Source organism: Ips typographus, linkage group LG1 (genome assembly GCF_016097725.1).
Source record: "Ips typographus isolate SLU linkage group LG1, UJ_Ityp_2.0, whole genome shotgun sequence".
Lineage (NCBI taxonomy): Eukaryota > Metazoa > Arthropoda > Insecta > Coleoptera > Curculionidae > Ips > Ips typographus.
In genome coordinates this window covers 9,650,028-9,668,089 of record NC_138422.1, presented here as the reverse complement: position 1 = coordinate 9,668,089, position 18,062 = coordinate 9,650,028, and the positions used below count along the sequence as shown (strand labels likewise).

General features: G+C 35.8%; 2 protein-coding genes across 3 annotated transcripts in view; both read left to right on the top strand.

The window, feature by feature from the left end:
* The window catches only part of LOC145732234 (uncharacterized), a 69,963-nt gene that overhangs the window by 6,662 nt on the left and 45,239 nt on the right, over positions 1-18,062 (top strand). The window lies entirely within an intron of this gene.
* Positions 86-1,654, top strand: LOC145739246 (uncharacterized). Its single transcript, XM_081994708.1, has one exon. The coding sequence runs from the start codon at positions 86-88 to the stop codon at positions 1,652-1,654; it is 1,569 nt and encodes a 522-aa protein (XP_081850834.1).

Below are 18,062 nucleotides of genomic sequence, written 5' to 3'. Positions count from 1 at the left end.
TGATGCTATAAAGTTTTTTGAAAATTTAGAAAATATCATCGCATTGTAAGATATATCTCTCTCTCTCTTACAATATATATCTCAGATGGCCCTAAATACTGTAGCAAGATGGACTGCAAGTGAAGGGCTGAATATAAGCCCCACAAAAGCCACCATCGTCTCATTTACCAGAAGGAAAAAATTGGATGGAATTGGACCAATTTATCTTCATGGTGAAGAGTTAACATTCAAGGGAGAGGTTAAGTATTTAGGAGTCATCCTAGACTCAAAACTAACCTGGAACCAGCATCTGGAAAAAGTCATAAACAAATCGGTAACCACATTTGCAATGGTTAGACGAATGTATGGAAAAACATGGGGTCTCAGACCTGGTATGGTGCACTGGGTGTACACCAGGGTGATCAGACCAGCAATAACTTACGCAGCTGTAAGCTGGTGGCCAAAAGTCGTGCAAAACACTGCGATACACAAACTAGAGAGGATTCAACGAATGGCCTGTCTAGGCATAACTGGTGCAATAAGAACCACTCCTACTGCGAGCATGGAAGCTATATTAGACCTGCCTCCACTGGACCTAATAATTTTAGGGGAGGCAAGATGTGCTTACCAAAGGCTCCGGGACTTGATTGACCTGCCGGGGAACATAACAACGACAGGTACAACATCAATTTGGAACACAGTAAGGGATCCAATTCTTGAAATGAGATCGGATTACATGTGTCCTAAATATCACATTCAGAGGAAATTTGAGGTAATACTGGATCAAAAATTCTGGGTAAATAATGCGAAAAAACTGACCCAGGACTGTCTAATATGGTTCACAGATGGATCTAGACAGGAAAGGGGAAGTGGTGCAGGAGTTTATGGCGAGAGACCTAAGGTAAGCATCAGCATACCACTAGGAAAACACGCCACAGTTTTTCAAACGGAAATATATGCTCTGTTATGGTGCATAGAAGAAAACATTAGAAGGACTTACAAAAATAAGCAAATTCTAATAATAACTGATAGCCAGGCGGCCTTGAAAGCACTGCTTACGTGCAAAACATCGTCAAGACTGGTAGATGAGTGTCTACAGAGAATTACGGAACTGGCAGAACATAACAGGGTAAAACTTGTATGGGTACCAGGTCACTCAGGCATTCCTGGAAATGAAAAAGCAGATGAACTTGCCAGGCAAGGCTCAAATGCAAACATGATTGGACCAGAACCATCTGTAGGCATACCTAGATGCTCAACAAGACGGGTCACTGGAGAATGGATCAACACAAAACACCTGGAACGCTGGAAGACGTACCCAGGAAATAAGCATGGGAAGCAAGCTATTGCAGGACCAAATAAAAATAAGGCTCAAGAACTGCTAAAGTACAGCAGGAAAGAACTGAAAGACCTAACAGCGCTTCTCACAGGGCATGGACCTGTGAGACAACACCTGTTCACCATGAAACTATTCGATGATAACCTGGACTGCAGACTATGCGGGGAGGAAATCGAAACGTTTGAACACATCATATGTGAATGTGAAGCACTTGGTCAAAGGCGACAAACAATCTTCGGGAAAACTAAGTTAGTACTGAAAGAGATACAAAGAGCACCAAGCAAGGACCTTCTTCACCTCGTACGGGAAACAGGGATAATGGACTGGTGTAACTAAAGTACCACAAACATGGGGACAGTACAATAAGCCATTAGGCTTACGTGCTATCTGGAACTGACAGCCGACAGACCCATGGAGAAAGAAAAAAAAAAAAAAAAAAAAAGATATATCTCAAAAAAGTTTGCCTGCTATAGCTTTCAAGGTATTGAAGATTCCAATGTTTAATAGACCCTATCTCAAAAACGACATTTAAAGAAAAACTGAAAAAAACTATCTACAATAATCAACGGAATCAAGATCGAAAATTTGTTACTGCCACTGACTTTATGTAGATGTGACAATGCGAGAATATTTTAGATGTATTCCTTCTGGCCATATTACTCAATAAATGTTCGTTTTCAAAATGTATCAATTTTGATTTCCTAGATACGCGCATTCTTAGTTAGAAAAGTCATTGTGCTCTAAATACTCATACAATAAGTTTCACACAATTTTCTATATGTGGAAAATGTCAATTTTTGGTTGCTATATAAATTTATACACATTCCAAAAATCCAAAAAAATCCAAATCCAAAATCCCGAAGTTGTTAATTGTTTTTTAGACAAGCGGCAACATTGTAAGGCTAATAATATTCTAGAAAATTAGAACATAACCAAATACCAAATTTGGAGGAATATAACCCCTTTCCGCAATATGTTGATGGTAACAGTACTTCATGGTATGAGAAGAGAAGAAAATGTCAATTTTACATAACATACATACATTTTGTTTAGGATATCTTTCTTTTCGTTTTTGCAGATTGTGAACTTTCCAGTTACTTTGTCATTCCTTTTTACCTGATTATTACTAGAAAGGAACAGATATATGTAACCATCTAGAACTGATAATTACATGGTATAGTTTGTTCGACGTCACGTCATAGTAAGGGAAAGTAAGTCAAGAAAATATAGTCACTGGTAAATATGTTAGTTGGTATGAAAATGGTAATAATGGTAATGGTAGGTGTGTCTATTGTAGCCCATCTTCTTCTGCTATCTTAAGCTTTCCTTGTTCATAGCAGCCCCTCAAGATTTAGTTCCTTTAGGAATTTCAGGATCTGTTCGAGGTATTTCTTCCACAGCCAGCTGGGGTAATCCCAGTGTGTTTAATCTTCTGTGGCGTACAGCATAACACTCCAGCAAAATGTGGTGGGGTGTTTCTGGTTCTTCTCCGCAAAACCTGCAGGTACTGTCCTCTTCTAAGCCTAGCTTTCTTAGGTGTTCTCTGAGTCGACAATGACCCGTTAGAAACCCCGTTAATGCCTTGAGACTAATTTTGCTGAGGTTAATCAGTGTCTTCAATCTTGCTCGGTTAAAATTGCCGAGGAGATCTTTGGCCTGCCTCAGTTCTGGAAGTCTTTGCCAGTGCGTTGCTCTCAGTTCTTCTTCAGCTTTATTAAGTACTTCCTGGACATGCTTTTCCAAGGCCGCAGAATGGTTCATCGATCAGTGGCGCTGATGCTCCTTTTCGTGCCAGAGTATCTGCTTGTTCGTTACCATCTAGTCCGACGTGCCCCGGAACCCAGATGAGGGTTACCTTGTTGTTCCTTCCTAGATCATTAAGCTTTCATAGGCACTCCAGAACCATCATCGAGTTGATGTTAGATGAGCTCAACGCTTCGATGGCTGCTTGGCTATCGGAAAGGATCGCAATTTCCTTGTTCCGGTATTTCCTGTCGAGGTTAAAATGAAAATGGTAACATTATGAAAAAATGATTTATATTTTGTCCAGCGTTGTCAATTTTTTTCCTAGCTTCAAGATTTAGACCTGTAACTGATTTGTATGCCCTTTACATCACAACAAACGTTAACCAAACAAAATGCGATCAGACTAGTTTCCTGTAAGTTCCATATTTAAGAAACTTCAACAAACTTGCGGTGAATAATATATTTCCGTTCTATTCAGTACAGTATTTTAAGGAAAGTTTTAGTTGTGGTTTTCTCCTTTTTGTAAAGAAAAATTACATACTATTTTTGAGCAGCTTTATTACAAAAGCGCTTTAATGAAAGTAACTGCAAAGGGAAAAAAGTTGTTGATAAACATCAGTTTCTGAAGTTTTATTAGATTTTTTGTTGTTTTTGTGTTCTTTTTAAGTAGCTTATTATTTAACTTAAACTGTATAAAAGGTTAGCCACCCAAACCGTTCACTAAAAGTTTATTAAGATCAAATTTGCATAGAAATTAGAAATTTTGGACATAAATTCAATGCGTGCTATATTTTAAACATATTTCTGTCACTTCAAAAGAGTTATAATATTTAATTTTAAAAATTGATAAAAAAAAAATTGTTTGCATATTTGGGATATAAAATAATCAAAAAATTTTTAAAGCATCTATTTTTCAAATATGCAAATTATAATCCAAAGTTGTTCTAATTTTAAACAGGAAATGAGATAAAATTATAAAAATTGGGGTGTTCCATTTGAAAAACTTGACTTTCTGCTCTTTTTCAAATTATCTTTTTGCGTCAATTTTTGTATTATTATTTTCAACGTTTTTCTACTATTAGAACAAACTCTTTTCAACACGACAAAACACAGAAACTAGAAAAAAAACCGTTTTCTAATATGTGTAAATTAAAATCGTTCAGGAGACTGAAAACGTCAAGTTTTACATTTAATGGTAAATATCTCAAAAACGAACAGGAATAGGTATGTAACAACATGACATTTTACATGAAACATTTCTAGTAAAAATATACAGGGTGTCTCATTTCAAAATAAGCAATTTGACATCTACTTACGAATATACCGGAAGTGACTAAATTTCGAATTTCTATGAATATTTGATCCTAAGAAACTTAACCTTTTGGGAGGCTAACGTTGTATATAAATTGAACATTTATAAAAGTACAGAGTGTCTCAATTTTTTTATTGTAAAGCTTTAAAATTGTAAAATAAGTATATTTTCTGTAAACTTTGATTGACTTTTAATAATTAAACTTAGCTATCAAAAAATACTGAGTGAAAATTTCCAATTGAAAATTTCCAATTATACAGGCAAATTTGCCAGTTATCTAGGATTGTCCTCATTTAACTGTTCACATAATAAAAGTCCTGCAAACAGTCTAAAGGAAGAATAACATAGCATCAAAGTACTCTGTATGTTAATAATTGGCTTGTAGGTACTAATTTTGTGAATTCAGTTATAAATTGTGAAATTCTTTGAATGAATTTAATTTATATCTTTGAGCACTTGCCATGGACAAATAAAACGTGTGTGCTTTTACATGAATTAAAAAAATAGAGTGTAATTTGACACGTGCATTTAATGGAAACTAAACCGAAAGAAAGTGCAAATCCAAAGGAAAATCTTTTTTTATTTTCGTTGGCCTTCGTGGCACTCACGAAGCCTAAAGCTGCCAGCACGTGTTAAACCTCAATTTGGGTCTCTAGAGTAGCGAGAGCCCTGCCAGTCTATTTCTAGGTCTTTTATGGCCGAAAAACTTATATTTGTTATATTTATGGAAGCGTGAGCACGTGATTCATGTCCTCATGTAGATTATATTTTTGGTTCGGGGCCACAAAAGACAGGCTGCAGGGTTATATTTTATGGCGCTCCTGTGACCGTTATAATTACGTATAATATTTTTTGACCATGTTATCCAAATAGTTATTAGTTTTAATCAAATATTTAATAACGTAATGTGTTTCCTGTAATTAGTAAAATTAGTTATTTATTTGATGCGGTAGTATTTGTAATAATAGAAAATTGAAACCACGTTGCGCTTTAACCAAAATTAAATGCGAATAGAAGAGAAAGTTTCGTGCAAATATTATGAAAAGCAAAAAAAAAAATTATTGTGTAACAGAAAACAAGAAGGATGATAGCCCACGACACGTGTTTCTGCTTATTGCCTTCATCAGGCACTTAATTTCAACTTCAAGAATATATTTGAGACAAAAACTTGGATAGAATGAATATGTCAATTACTTTGATTTAAAACTTTTGGTGTAAAACCCCCTTAAGATTGGATAAATAATATTATGGCCACATTAATTATTGGCAATTTATTATTAATATTATCATCAAGCAATTCTGCACGATTATTAGTTTCAACAAAATAATATTGACGTTCAATTTCCGCATTAACTTTACCGCATTTAATTAAAAGGTAATTGTTTTGGTAAACACGTGTTTCTTTTACGCTTTCTAAATAGGTTTTCGGTATAAAACAGAAACGAGCAAATCAAAACGATTTAAAACCTAATTTCAACATCAAATACTTCATTATTTAAGTTGTTTCTTTTCCGGTTTGTCATGCTGGGACCAAATGAAAACAATCAGTGTTTACTTGAAAGCGGTAAGCCCGAAATGGAAACGGTCATTGGCGACATATGCGCTTAAAATCCTCTAGTGGGTGGAAACTTTCCTAATATTGGATTTTTCCAATACTATAATAATTTCAAACTTTTGCATTCGTATTTTGCAATCCTCGCAACGTCATCTGTTCTATTAAAACCTAAATAGCGTACACACCCGGTTTTTCCGTGTGTGATATCTCATGTTTTATTGGTGTCGACGTCAAATAAACAGTAATTGATGTATGGACTATACCTCCTAAGAAGATACAGAAAAATTTAGCAACTGTGTTTATCCACAGAAAATGAAAAAATAATTGGATTAGTTTTATTTTTAGTTTCAACTTTTGATTTGATTGTGAAATTATAACTTGCAATTTTTACTATAGTATATTAATATACTGAAGTGAAGTTGTTAATAATTTCATGCTCTACATGGTTACATTGCAGAACTGCAGAAGCCAAAAAATATTACCAATCAATCAAAGTTAATGGAGGAATTGCCCAGAAATTCCAAAAGAAGACAAACTGATAATAGAAAAGTGGAGATGATTAAGAGTGCTTTTGCTAAAATGTGTTGTAAAAAATAAAAATTTAGCTTCTAAGACACATTTAACAACTTTTTATGACGTAATCTAATTATCAGAACTTCCTCAGTATTGCATTTTTAGCGGCTACTTCCTGTATATTCCTTAAACTGCTAAACTGCAGTTAGGTACATTTTGAAATAAACCAAATATTGGTTTCTTAATAACATTGCGTTTACCGTCCCTTTCATATCCAGTCTCGCATTCAAAGGAGTTTGTGCCTGAATAATGAATAAAGTATTCCTTGTTTTATTCAGACTGATCGATCCATACTTTTTTTCAGTTAACCGACTACACGATTTGAACGTTATTGTATTTGAAAACGACAGTTTTTGATAAGGGCAAAGGGAAAAGTGGGTAGGCTGTAATTAATACGTAGTAATGTGATAATTTATTCTTATTGTTCTTGTGTGCTGAACTGAGGGTAAGTGGGCTTAATCACAACTACACCGTAACTGTGAATCCGATACAATGGTGTTTCTCTAGCTAGGATTAACTGTGGTAATAGCTGTTTTAGAAACGTTAGTAGTGTATCCAGAATAATCTGGAAAAGCCTTGCCTAAACGTTTGAGGTACCTAATTTAAAAAAAAACTCATAAAATTCATAATAATTAGTGTTTTATATTGTTAGATGGTGACCATTTAGCACTATTTTCTTTTATAAAAGCGAAATAAAATTTAGAAGAACAACAAGATGTGCTTATTAAATACTTGTATAGGGTGGTGCCTCTTCGTTGGCAATAAATAAATATTGGGAAGAATCCAAGTCAATGTTTTTACTTTATCATAAAAGAATTTTATTAGCAACCTTGAATTTAACTTAAATCACTTTTTACTAAAAGAAATTATCAAACTTGAGAATGGTAGAAAAAATATTAAATAATGAAAAAAGCCATTGGTTTAGTTTCTAGTAAAAGTATTCAAAGAAAAGTCAATATTGAGAAATTATCTCAGTGTTCTCTTTTTGAAGTAAATTAGAATAGAACGTTTTTCTCGATATTGCAAAGAGACATCAACAAACCAAACATCAAAGAGACCAATCAAAGCATTGCAATATGAAACAGATTTGGCAATTTTAGTGGTGCGATATACTCGTAAATAAGCCCAATAGCAAATTATTGAAATTCTACTAGGTATTTCACTGTACTACACCCAGTAGTTAATTTATTGTTATTAAATTTAATTTTATACAACCAACCTACAACTCCCAGTAATAGTAATTAAGGAAACCACTTTTGTTCATAAGAAAGCAACATTAGGGTAAATTCTAGCTAAGATTGTCGTTCAGTGAATAGCTCAATCAACGTTAACGTAAATAGGCCATTCAAACTCGTGTACAAAATATGAATGTATTTTATTAGCGGAATTTCAATTATTGAATTAAACTAATTTAGTGAAATCATGTATAATCTCAAATTTCTTCAAAGATAATCGTTTTGATGTCGTTGCGCTCTATGAATAATAGAGCTTTCAAATTTGTTCACTCTGCGCCAACTCTATCGTAAATTTAGAAATTTAGATACCCGGATTTTGAAGGAAATATCGAAGCGACTCTTTGTTCTTATGAACAATGAGACACAATATGCTGATAAAAAGTCAGCTTTGTTGTTTCAAGAGAGTTTGATTTGAAAGGCCCGTGAATTGATGTGGAGGATATTCGATCTGGGTTTGTTCAACCGAAAAATATACTTGCCCCTGAATTGTGTTTGGTAGTTACACTTCCGTTGTTTCTAACTGGCTGTGATATTAAATTTGTTAATACTTAACTTAGGTGTAATCTTGCATTAACATTTTATTTTCTAGTTAAAGTTAAATCGACAGTTTGACCGTGGATAATATAGCATTTTTTCGACTATTAACAATATTTTTGATGGTCCTTTTATTGAAAATTAAAAAATTTAAGATAACAACAAAACAACAACATGAAGAAACAACCTAATTTATCTGTCTCTGTCAAGTCAAGTATATTTCATATGTCAGATGTCTTAATGGACATTGACAGTATTATTTACCTAGGTCAATAATATTTTCTTTTTTGTCGTGCTTGTGCCAGAATAGAACTAGAGATTAGACTCTATTTTTGACCTAGGTCAACAATGACCATTAAGGTAGAGAAAACTAATTTCTCAAGTTACTAATCGGTCAATAATGGTATGTTTACTATTTTAATAGTGGAAAAACAATGTTGTTTTAAGTCATGAATTGAAATTCTTTCTAAACTAAGACGCGTTCGAAAAAGTAAATTTGTAAGCAAGCTAGTAGAAAAAAAGTAATTTTTATAACAAGTGCGCAAAGTAACTTCTTATCTGAAATGTCATACAAATAAAAAATGATCAATCCAACCTAAATTTTTATAATGGTTATTAAAAACGTTTAAAACAAAAATACCTCTTTGAAAATTGATACTGTAGTAGGTAAGATCTTTATATTATTTTTATCAGTGAAAAGTGAAATTAATACAGATTTGTAATGTCAATTAAGTTAATAAAATAAATAATAAAACTAAAACAACAGATGCCTTGTTTAGTTTGCACCACTTGTTAAAATTTGTATTCATGTTTCGTACTAGATTTCTGTGGTAACTGATTATTATACCTATAAATTGTTTACTTATTTTAAAATATGTTCAGGTATAGTCTGGTTTCCATTTAAAAAATTGTTGATGATCCATATTTTTCTTTCTGGTTCTTCTTCTTCTTCCTTTTGATAGGACTATGTTGTGTTTTTTCAACTTTTTATGCAAAGTTCTGTGACGATAAGGTCCATGAGTCAGTCCATCTTTTTGGTGGTCTTCCTAAGGGTCTTGTTGTATTCAGTTTCTCTTTATCTATCGTTTTCCATCCTGTCAACATATGCTCTCTCAATATCTTCTTCTTGTTTATACTGTACACCTGGTTTATAATGTGGTCCATTAACATCAGGATGAAGAGTAGTCTCCTTGTCTGATACCTGCACTTTCTCTGTGATCGAGATGCCTGACTGTATTCTTGTACTGTTGTTGGTTTTGAGTTGTTTTATTACCTGGAGTATATTCTTGTTAGCTCATTGTTCTTGTGGGATTTTTAGCACATTCTTTAGTAGCGTCAAACGCTTGGGTTGTTGATCTATGGTCTCTAAGGCCTTATTTTTCTTGCTGATGCTGACTGTACTTGAAAGATGTTGGGTTATTATGTTGGTGAGCAGCTTCATGGCGGTGTTGAGCAAACTTTGTTGTCCCTTCTTTGGATTTACATTCCTGGGGTACTTCTCTTGTGGACATAATCATACTATAGGGTATTCTGTCATCAGTTCATCGCTTCCATGTTTGAGCATTTCGTTCGGCAGCGGTAATATTAATCGCGATTTGTTCGTTAACTGGTTTCTTCTGAGATCTAATAAAGTTTCATATTCTCCGCTGTCCTCTGTACACATTATATTGCAGATCGGTGGAGAACTTTTTCTTTGTGTTATTTTCGCATTGACTCTTTCTTACTTGAGGTAGGCTGCACCATCAAGTAGGTACATGTGCATACATACAATAACATTTGGACTGTCACAGTGAATCCGTGGATATTTTGCAATTTGCTTCAGTATCTACTTTTGGCAACGAACAATAAAGCAATCTCTTCACAAAAGAGTAATATTTTGTTGACAGAAAAAAATGCATCAATATTAAACCCTGATAGAAAAAGACCTTAAAACCTTCAATTTAGTTAGTTTTATCAGACTATGAAGGCTTTCACGGCCGGTCAAAACTGTCATCGTCGAGGGGTACGGAAGAGCACTTCAACCGTTGCGTCATTGCCTTTGATAATGTCCGCCGCAGATGTGGACGAAACGTCAGGAAATATCCTTCCATTGGACCACGGCTTATAAGCCCGGATAACTTTCATGTTTTAAAAAGAAGTAGTAGTCCATATCCTTTCAGTGGAGTTATACAAGTACAAAAGGAAGGGAATGACACGCAGTCGTCTCCACAATACTTCTTCCGTTCATATTTTAGTTAATTTTGCACTGCAAACAAGTGGTTGAGCTCTAACTTTGCCCTAATTTAACTCACATATTTTTAATTATTAATCGCGAAATTCTCATGGATGAAATCATAAAACTGACACTGTACCGGAGAAACTTGGCAACCATGCCGAAGCAGATGCCGGGGACGAAGAAGCGGCTGCGTCGTCGAGACCCGAGACAAAACGTGTGTGGGCTTTTTAGAAAGACAGCGTTGTGAGCGGTCGCCTTTCTTTACGCTCCGCACATTGTCGTGCTATTGCACCATTTTTTGACCAGTTAATGTCAGTTTGTCTTTCAATAAAGTGTAATTCAAGAAAACTAGCGTTTCAGTACGCAACATATGGTCCTTCGTAGCCAAATAACCAGAAAGAAGTGGATTTTAAGAGGTGAAAACTAGTCAAGGCGCAGGCAGAGCGGTAAATCAGCACGGCGCCGGCGTAATTTCAAGTCGAGGTCGACCGACGTCAGGCGCGCAGACAGCCTACTATACGGAGTTTCGGCCGGAGTTTATGAGGCAGTTCGGTGAGTGCGTTCCTTTTTACCACTTTTCCTTATACTATTCCAATTTGTGACGGTACCTGTGCTTGATTTGGTACTGTGGTGTTTAGTAAAAGCTAAGCCAAAAAATTTTGTGGTTGTTTATTTAGTTCTGGCAGGTAATCCAGGTTTTCTTTGCAATGGCCGAGTTAAAGGCATTAAAAGCTCAGAAAAAACAAATTAAATCGTCTTTGACTCGTTTTCAAAAGTTTGTGGACAATCAAATGTCTGATGAAAGTAGTGATTTAGCGCAATTGCGGGTTCGAATGTCTCAAATTAATGATTTGTTACAAAAATTCGAAGAAATTCAAGTTAAAATTTGCATGCTTGTTGATTCAAGTGAAGAATTCGAGTCGGAAATGGACTCGGAAACGGAAACATTTGAAAGTACATACTATTATGCTCTAGGTTTGGCAAATAGCATTTTGGAAAGTAACATAGTAAATACAAATATTATTAATAATCCTGTAAATGCAGGTAATGCTTCAGTTGAACAATCTACTGGTTCTAATAAAAGTGTTTCACTGAAGCTTCCTCCTTTAAGCTTACCCAGTTTTAATGGAAATTATAATGATTGGTTGTTTTTCCGAGATAGTTTTGATTCTATCATTAACCAAAATTCTAACTTAGATAAAATTCAGAAATTACATTATTTAAGACTTTCTTTAAAGGGAGATGCTTTGCAAGTTGTGCAAAGTTTAGGTATGTCAGCTGCCAATTATGAAATGGCCTGGGATTTACTTAAAACCAGATATGAAAATAAAGCGTTATTGGTAAGCAATCATGTACGTTCTATATTTAACCTACAAAGTCTGCATGAGGAGTCTCAGGTAGGCATACGTCAGTTATTAGACGGAGTTATACAACATACTCGTGCACTTCAATCTCTAGGTCAACCTGTGATCCATTGGGATACGCTGTTAATACATATAATTAGTAATAAGTTGGATGCAGCATCCAGGCGTGATTGGGAAACGGCGAATAGCAGTAATGAGCTTCCCACATTTAAGCAGTTTCTAGATTTTCTTCAAGAAAAGTGTCGTTTGCTTGAAGCCTTGGGTATGTCTAAAACGTCTAAGCCAACAGGTCGTGGGCGACCAAGAGGTTCGTATACTGCGACAGGTCAAGCATTGAAGTGTAGCTTTTGCAAAAATGATCACCTAATATATAATTGTAAAGATTTTTTAAAACTTAACCCCAAAGATAGATCAGCAGAAGTCATTAAACTAAAATTGTGTTTAAATTGCTTGCGTAGGGGACATCACCTTAAGGATTGTAAATGCCAACCTTGTTCTAAATGTCAAAGGCGACATAATGCCTTATTGCATTTCTCAAATACTAGAAACGAAGTGGTTTCTGATCCCCAGGAATGCCCAAGCTCTGAAAATGCTAATGTTTCTAATAACTCTTTACATTCACGCAGAGATGATCATGTCAATACACTATTATCCACTGTATTGGTTCAAGTATCAGATGTCAATGGTCAAATTCATGAATGCAGAGCATTGTTGGACAGTGGGTCAGAATCCAACTTTATTACAGAAGACCTTTGTGATACATTAAAACTTTTAAAACATAGTACCAATATAACAATAAATGGTATAGGTCAGGTCACTTCTAGAATAATTCATAGAACGTCGGTACAAATGGAATCAAGACTAAACGCGTTCAAGATTAATATTCCTTGCTTAGTAATAAAACGCATTACTAATAACATACCTCATGTTTCTTTTGATGCCAGCAAGCTGAATATTCCTAAAAATTGCTTTCTTGCTGATCCTAATTTTAACGAATCAGGTAATATTCAAATTTTGGTTGGCGCCCAAATTTTCTGGGATCTTCTTTGCGCAGGTCAAATTAAATTGGGAAATGACTTGCCAACTCTACAGAAAACTCATTTTGGATGGGTGATATCTGGACCTTTGCCTTTACGATCTCATTCACTTTTGTGTAATTTATCATTGTCAGATTTGGATAATTCTTTATCAAAATTTTGGGAGATAGAAGATTACCCCAGAACAAAAATCTTATCAACTGAAGAACAATTATGTGAAAATAATTTTGTTTCTACTACCAAACGTTCTATTGAAGGGCGATTTATCGTTCAGCTGCCTTTCAAGGAATCATTGGACTGTTTAGGGTACACTAAAGATAAAGCTTTGAAACGTTTCTATAGTATAGAAAGAAAACTGCATAAAAATGTTGATTTATATAATGAATATAAGTCATTTATTGACGAATATTTGCAGCTAGGTCACATGTCATTAGCTGACAGTGATGAACAGGGTGATTATTACTTGCCCCATCATGATGTTTATAAGGAATCCAGCACAACCACTCGATTGAGAGTTGTGTTCGATGCCTCCGCCAAAAGTTCTACTGGTAAATCACTGAATGACATCATGATGGTAGGGCCAACCATACAGGACGATATATTCTCCATTATATTGCGGTTCAGACTGCATGATATTGTTGCCACTGCCGATATTGCCAAAATGTATCGGCAGGTGCTAGTCGATGAGTCTCAACAAAGGTTGCAAAAGATATTATGGCGTGATCATCCTTCAGATTTAATTCAAGCTTATAAACTACACACTGTCACTTATGGGACAGCAGCAGCTGCTTTCCTAGCGATAAGATGCCTTTCGCAACTTGCATTTGAATGCAAAGATACACATCCAAAAACGAGTGAACTGATTTTGAAAAACTTTTACGTCGACGACTTATTATTTGGTGGAAATAGTGTTGACGAGGTCTTGGAGATGAAGAATGATGTAATCAACATCTTGAAGAAAGGTGGTTTTGAGCTTCGAAAATGGAACTCGAACGATAGACGAATATTAGAGAATACTTCTGAAACTCAAGCCAACTTTAACATCAACACAGGAGATAACCATTCGGCCGCGACTTTGGGTCTGCGTTGGTTATCAGAAAGTGATGAATTTAGCTTTAAAGTCGGTTCATACAATTCTGAGCGAGTCACAAAACGAGCCGTTTTATCGGCTACCGCTCAATTGTTTGACCCATTGGGACTTTTAAGTCCAGCAATAATAATTCCGAAGATGATTTTACAAAGACTGTGGCAGAGAGGAGTTCAGTGGGACGAGTCTATTCCATTGGATTTGCACACTCAATGGCTTACTTTTCGTCAAGATTTAAATAATATTAATAATTTGTCAATTACTAGGCAAGCTACATGCAAACAAAAGGTTTACACGGAGTTCCATGGGTTTGCAGACGCTTCCGAGCTTGGATACGGCGCTTGTTTATATTTGAGAACTATAGACAAGGATGATAATATTTCTAGCAAACTTTTATGCTCTAAAAGTAGAGTTGCTCCTTTGAAAACGCAAACCATACCACGGCTCGAGTTGTGCGCAGCGGTATTGCTTGCAGAGATTGCCGATAAGTCTAGGATTGCACTTAATCTAGTGCCCAATAAAACTTACTATTATAGTGATTCAAAAATTGTATTGTCATGGATTAGATCTCCTTCGAACAATTGGAAGACGTTCGTTTCTAATCGGGTATCCAGAATTCAAGAATTAACTGACCCTAAGGAATGGAATTATGTGCACACCTCCCAAAATCCTGCAGATGCGATTTCCAGAGGTATGAGTCCGAAAGCTCTTTTGGAACATGATCTGTGGTGGTTTGGCCCTTCATGGCTTGCTCAACGTGAGCAGTGTTGGCCAAGATATGACACAGTTTTACTTGACGAACTTCCTGATAAAAAGGCCAAAGCAATTACCATTTCATCGTTAGCTGTGACCTGTGATACAGATTTTAATTTATTTGAAAGATTCTCTTCGTTTTCTAAACTACTTAGGGTAACAGCATTTATGTTACGATTTATTCACAATTCAAGTTTGAGACGTGAATTTAAATCAAACCGACGAGTCGGGCATTTACAATCTCTTGAACTCAGACAATCTTTAAACCGTTTAGTGTCTATAGTACAAAGAACATCATTTTGCAATGAATATGATTGTCTTGGTTCAGATAGGGCATTGCATCCGAAAAGCAAACTTTTACCCTTAAACCCCTTTTTTGATGGACGGGTTATAAGAGTAGGTGGACGGCTTGGTCGATCCAATTATCGGTTCGACAAAATTCATCCAATAATTTTGCCGGCTAAACACAATTTTACTAAGCTTCTTTTTAAGTATGAACACCTCAGGCTCCTACATGCTCCGCCCAATTTATTGCTGTCCTCGATCAGAGAAAGGTTTTGGCCAATATCTGGGCGAAACCTAGCGCGAAAAACTGTACACGATTGCCTAAAATGTTTTAGATTTGCTGCCCAAGGTCAGAAATATTTGATGGCTGACTTGCCCCAAACTCGATTAACCCCTTCGAGGCCATTTTTAATTTCAGGATGTGATTATGCTGGTCCATTTCTAATCAAGGACCAAAAAACTAGAAATTTCAAGTTGACTAAATGCTATATTTGCTTATTCATTTGTTTCGTCACTAAGGCCATCCACCTCGAATTGGTGTCTGATCTTACGACGGAGGCATTCTTAGCTGCATTGCGGAGATTCTTCTCTAGGCGTGGACTTTCTAAATCGATTTATTCCGATAATGGAACAACCTTTCAGGGTGCAAAGTCGGAACTTGCACGTTTTTTAAAAAATAATTCTCGTGATTTTATATTGGAACTAAATAATCAATTTGTGGATTGGAATTTTATTCCTCCTCGTGCACCGCACTTCGGCGGACTTTGGGAAGCGGGGGTAAAATCCGTGAAACATCACTTAAAAAGAGTCATAGGGGAAACTCCACTTACGTTTGAGCAATTAACCACAGTACTATGTCAGGTGGAGGCCTGTCTCAATTCCAGACCTCTTTCCCCTCTATCCTGTGATCCTTCCGATATGCAACCCCTAACTCCAGCGCACTTTTTGATTGGAGAACCGTTGTTAAGTATGCCCGAAGATGACCTCACTTATGTGAAGAAAAACCGCCTATCACATTACCAACATTGTCAGCAAATAGCTCAACATTTCTGGAAACGCTGGATGAAAGAATATGTGGGTGAGCTCCAGACTAGATGCAAGTGGAAAACATCAATGCCACAACTACTTAAGTTGGACAAGCTGGTCCTCGTGAAGGAAGATAATACCCCTCCGTTGAAATGGAAGCTCGGACGAGTGGTAAAACTGTGCTATGGAGCAGACGACGTTGTAAGAGCTGCCGTCATTAGGACTTCCAATGGACTTTTCAAGAGGCCAGCTACCAAGCTCTGTGTTTTACCTGAGGAAAGTCAGCCGTCAGATGTTGAAAGACTGGAGGCTTTCAAGGTGGGCGGCGATGTACCGGAGAAACTTGGCAACCATGCCGAAGCAGATGCCGGGGACGAAGAAGCGGCTGCGTCGTCGAGACCCGAGACAAAACGTGTGTGGGCTTTTTAGAAAGACAGCGTTGTGAGCGGTCGCCTTTCTTTACGCTCCGCACATTGTCGTGCTATTGCACCATTTTTTGACCAGTTAATGTCAGTTTGTCTTTCAATAAAGTGTAATTCAAGAAAACTAGCGTTTCAGTACGCAACAGACACTGTGTACAGATAAAATGCACTTTCGTATTTAAATTTAATCGCGATTAGAAAGAAAAATGCTGTTGAATAGAAGTATAAATGAGGTCACTCAATTCCATAAACCCTTCTCTGTGCATGTCATTACAGAAAAAAGCGAAGGCCTGTCTAACCTTCATTTCCACCCTCAAGTGTGCAATTCTTAATAAAAAAAACAGCCTGAACGCAAACTTTGACCTATATATCAGGAACACCGGTCGTACGTGTTGAGTTGTTCTATTTTCCCGTTGAAAACGACAAAACTTAATGTGATTGAAGTAAAGTGGCGTGAAATGTCGAATGCATATTCTTTCATCTTTTCACATGCAAATAATATCTACAGATTTCAATAATCTCGACGTAATAATTTAATATTAGCCACATTCCAAACACGGAAGATTGGCTCGAAGGACGTAGGTACCTTGATTAATTATTACGATGACGCCGATTATAAACCCTTTCAAGCCCTTTAGGGCAGAATACCTTGTAGTGCTTTTATTGATGTATGATAGACAACGTCTCGTAAAGTAATTACGTTTCACTATACTCTGATTTCACTTTGTAGTAACAATGACAACGACGTGCGTTAGAATCATAATTAATATTCTCATGTTCATTAAAAATAACTTGCTCATTTAAGGGTTACGTTATTGAAGTGCTGCTAAGTTTAACATGAACATCAGGTTGATGTTATATTGATAAAGTTTGCTTTTAATTGGATTGTCGGTACAGGGTGTCTCGCTCAGGAAAAAAACTATCTAGTAAATGTGGTGATGATGTGGTGATACCACTAAAATAAAAAATGTTTGAAAACTCAGAAAATTGGTATAGCAAAAATACGACGTACGCAATGAAATATCTCGGAAACGACTGATTAATAGAAACGTTTTTGTGGCATTTTAAAAAGCATTTTCTGTTCTTTAAAGTGTCGCAAAAAAACTAAATGTACAATTTAATTTTTGGTCTTTCCGGTAAACTCTATCGTGGTGTAAAAACTGCAGTACACTATCTCTTATGTAACACGAGATATCTTTGAAAATCGTTAAAAAATTCCTTTTTACAGGTGTAATCATTGCTGATTAAACGGAATCACTAAAACTAAATTGAACTTTTGACACTCTGTACTTCCGACCTCATCCACTTTTGAACTAAGGTAAGTTGGATTAGATCCGCATATTTTTACGCTTCAAAAATTTGTGGTAGCATTTTTTCCTCACACTTTAGGGACTTCTTGTATACAATCTATTTCAAAGTTATTTTAGTACACTTCCCATAATAAATAAAACAAAAATTAGACCTTCCGGAAGAATTATAATTCTGATATAAAAATAGATAACAATATATCCCACGTGGAAATACTATCAGTAATCGGTAATTGGATCTTCGCATCGAAAATATAAAAAAAACAATGCTATTATACCTGTTGGAAAACAAG

Excerpts from the sequence above, each read along its gene's own strand:
- LOC145739246 (XM_081994708.1), top strand. The coding sequence starts at position 86 with ATGGCCCTAAATACTGTAGCAAGATGGACTGCAAGTGAAGGGCTGAAT.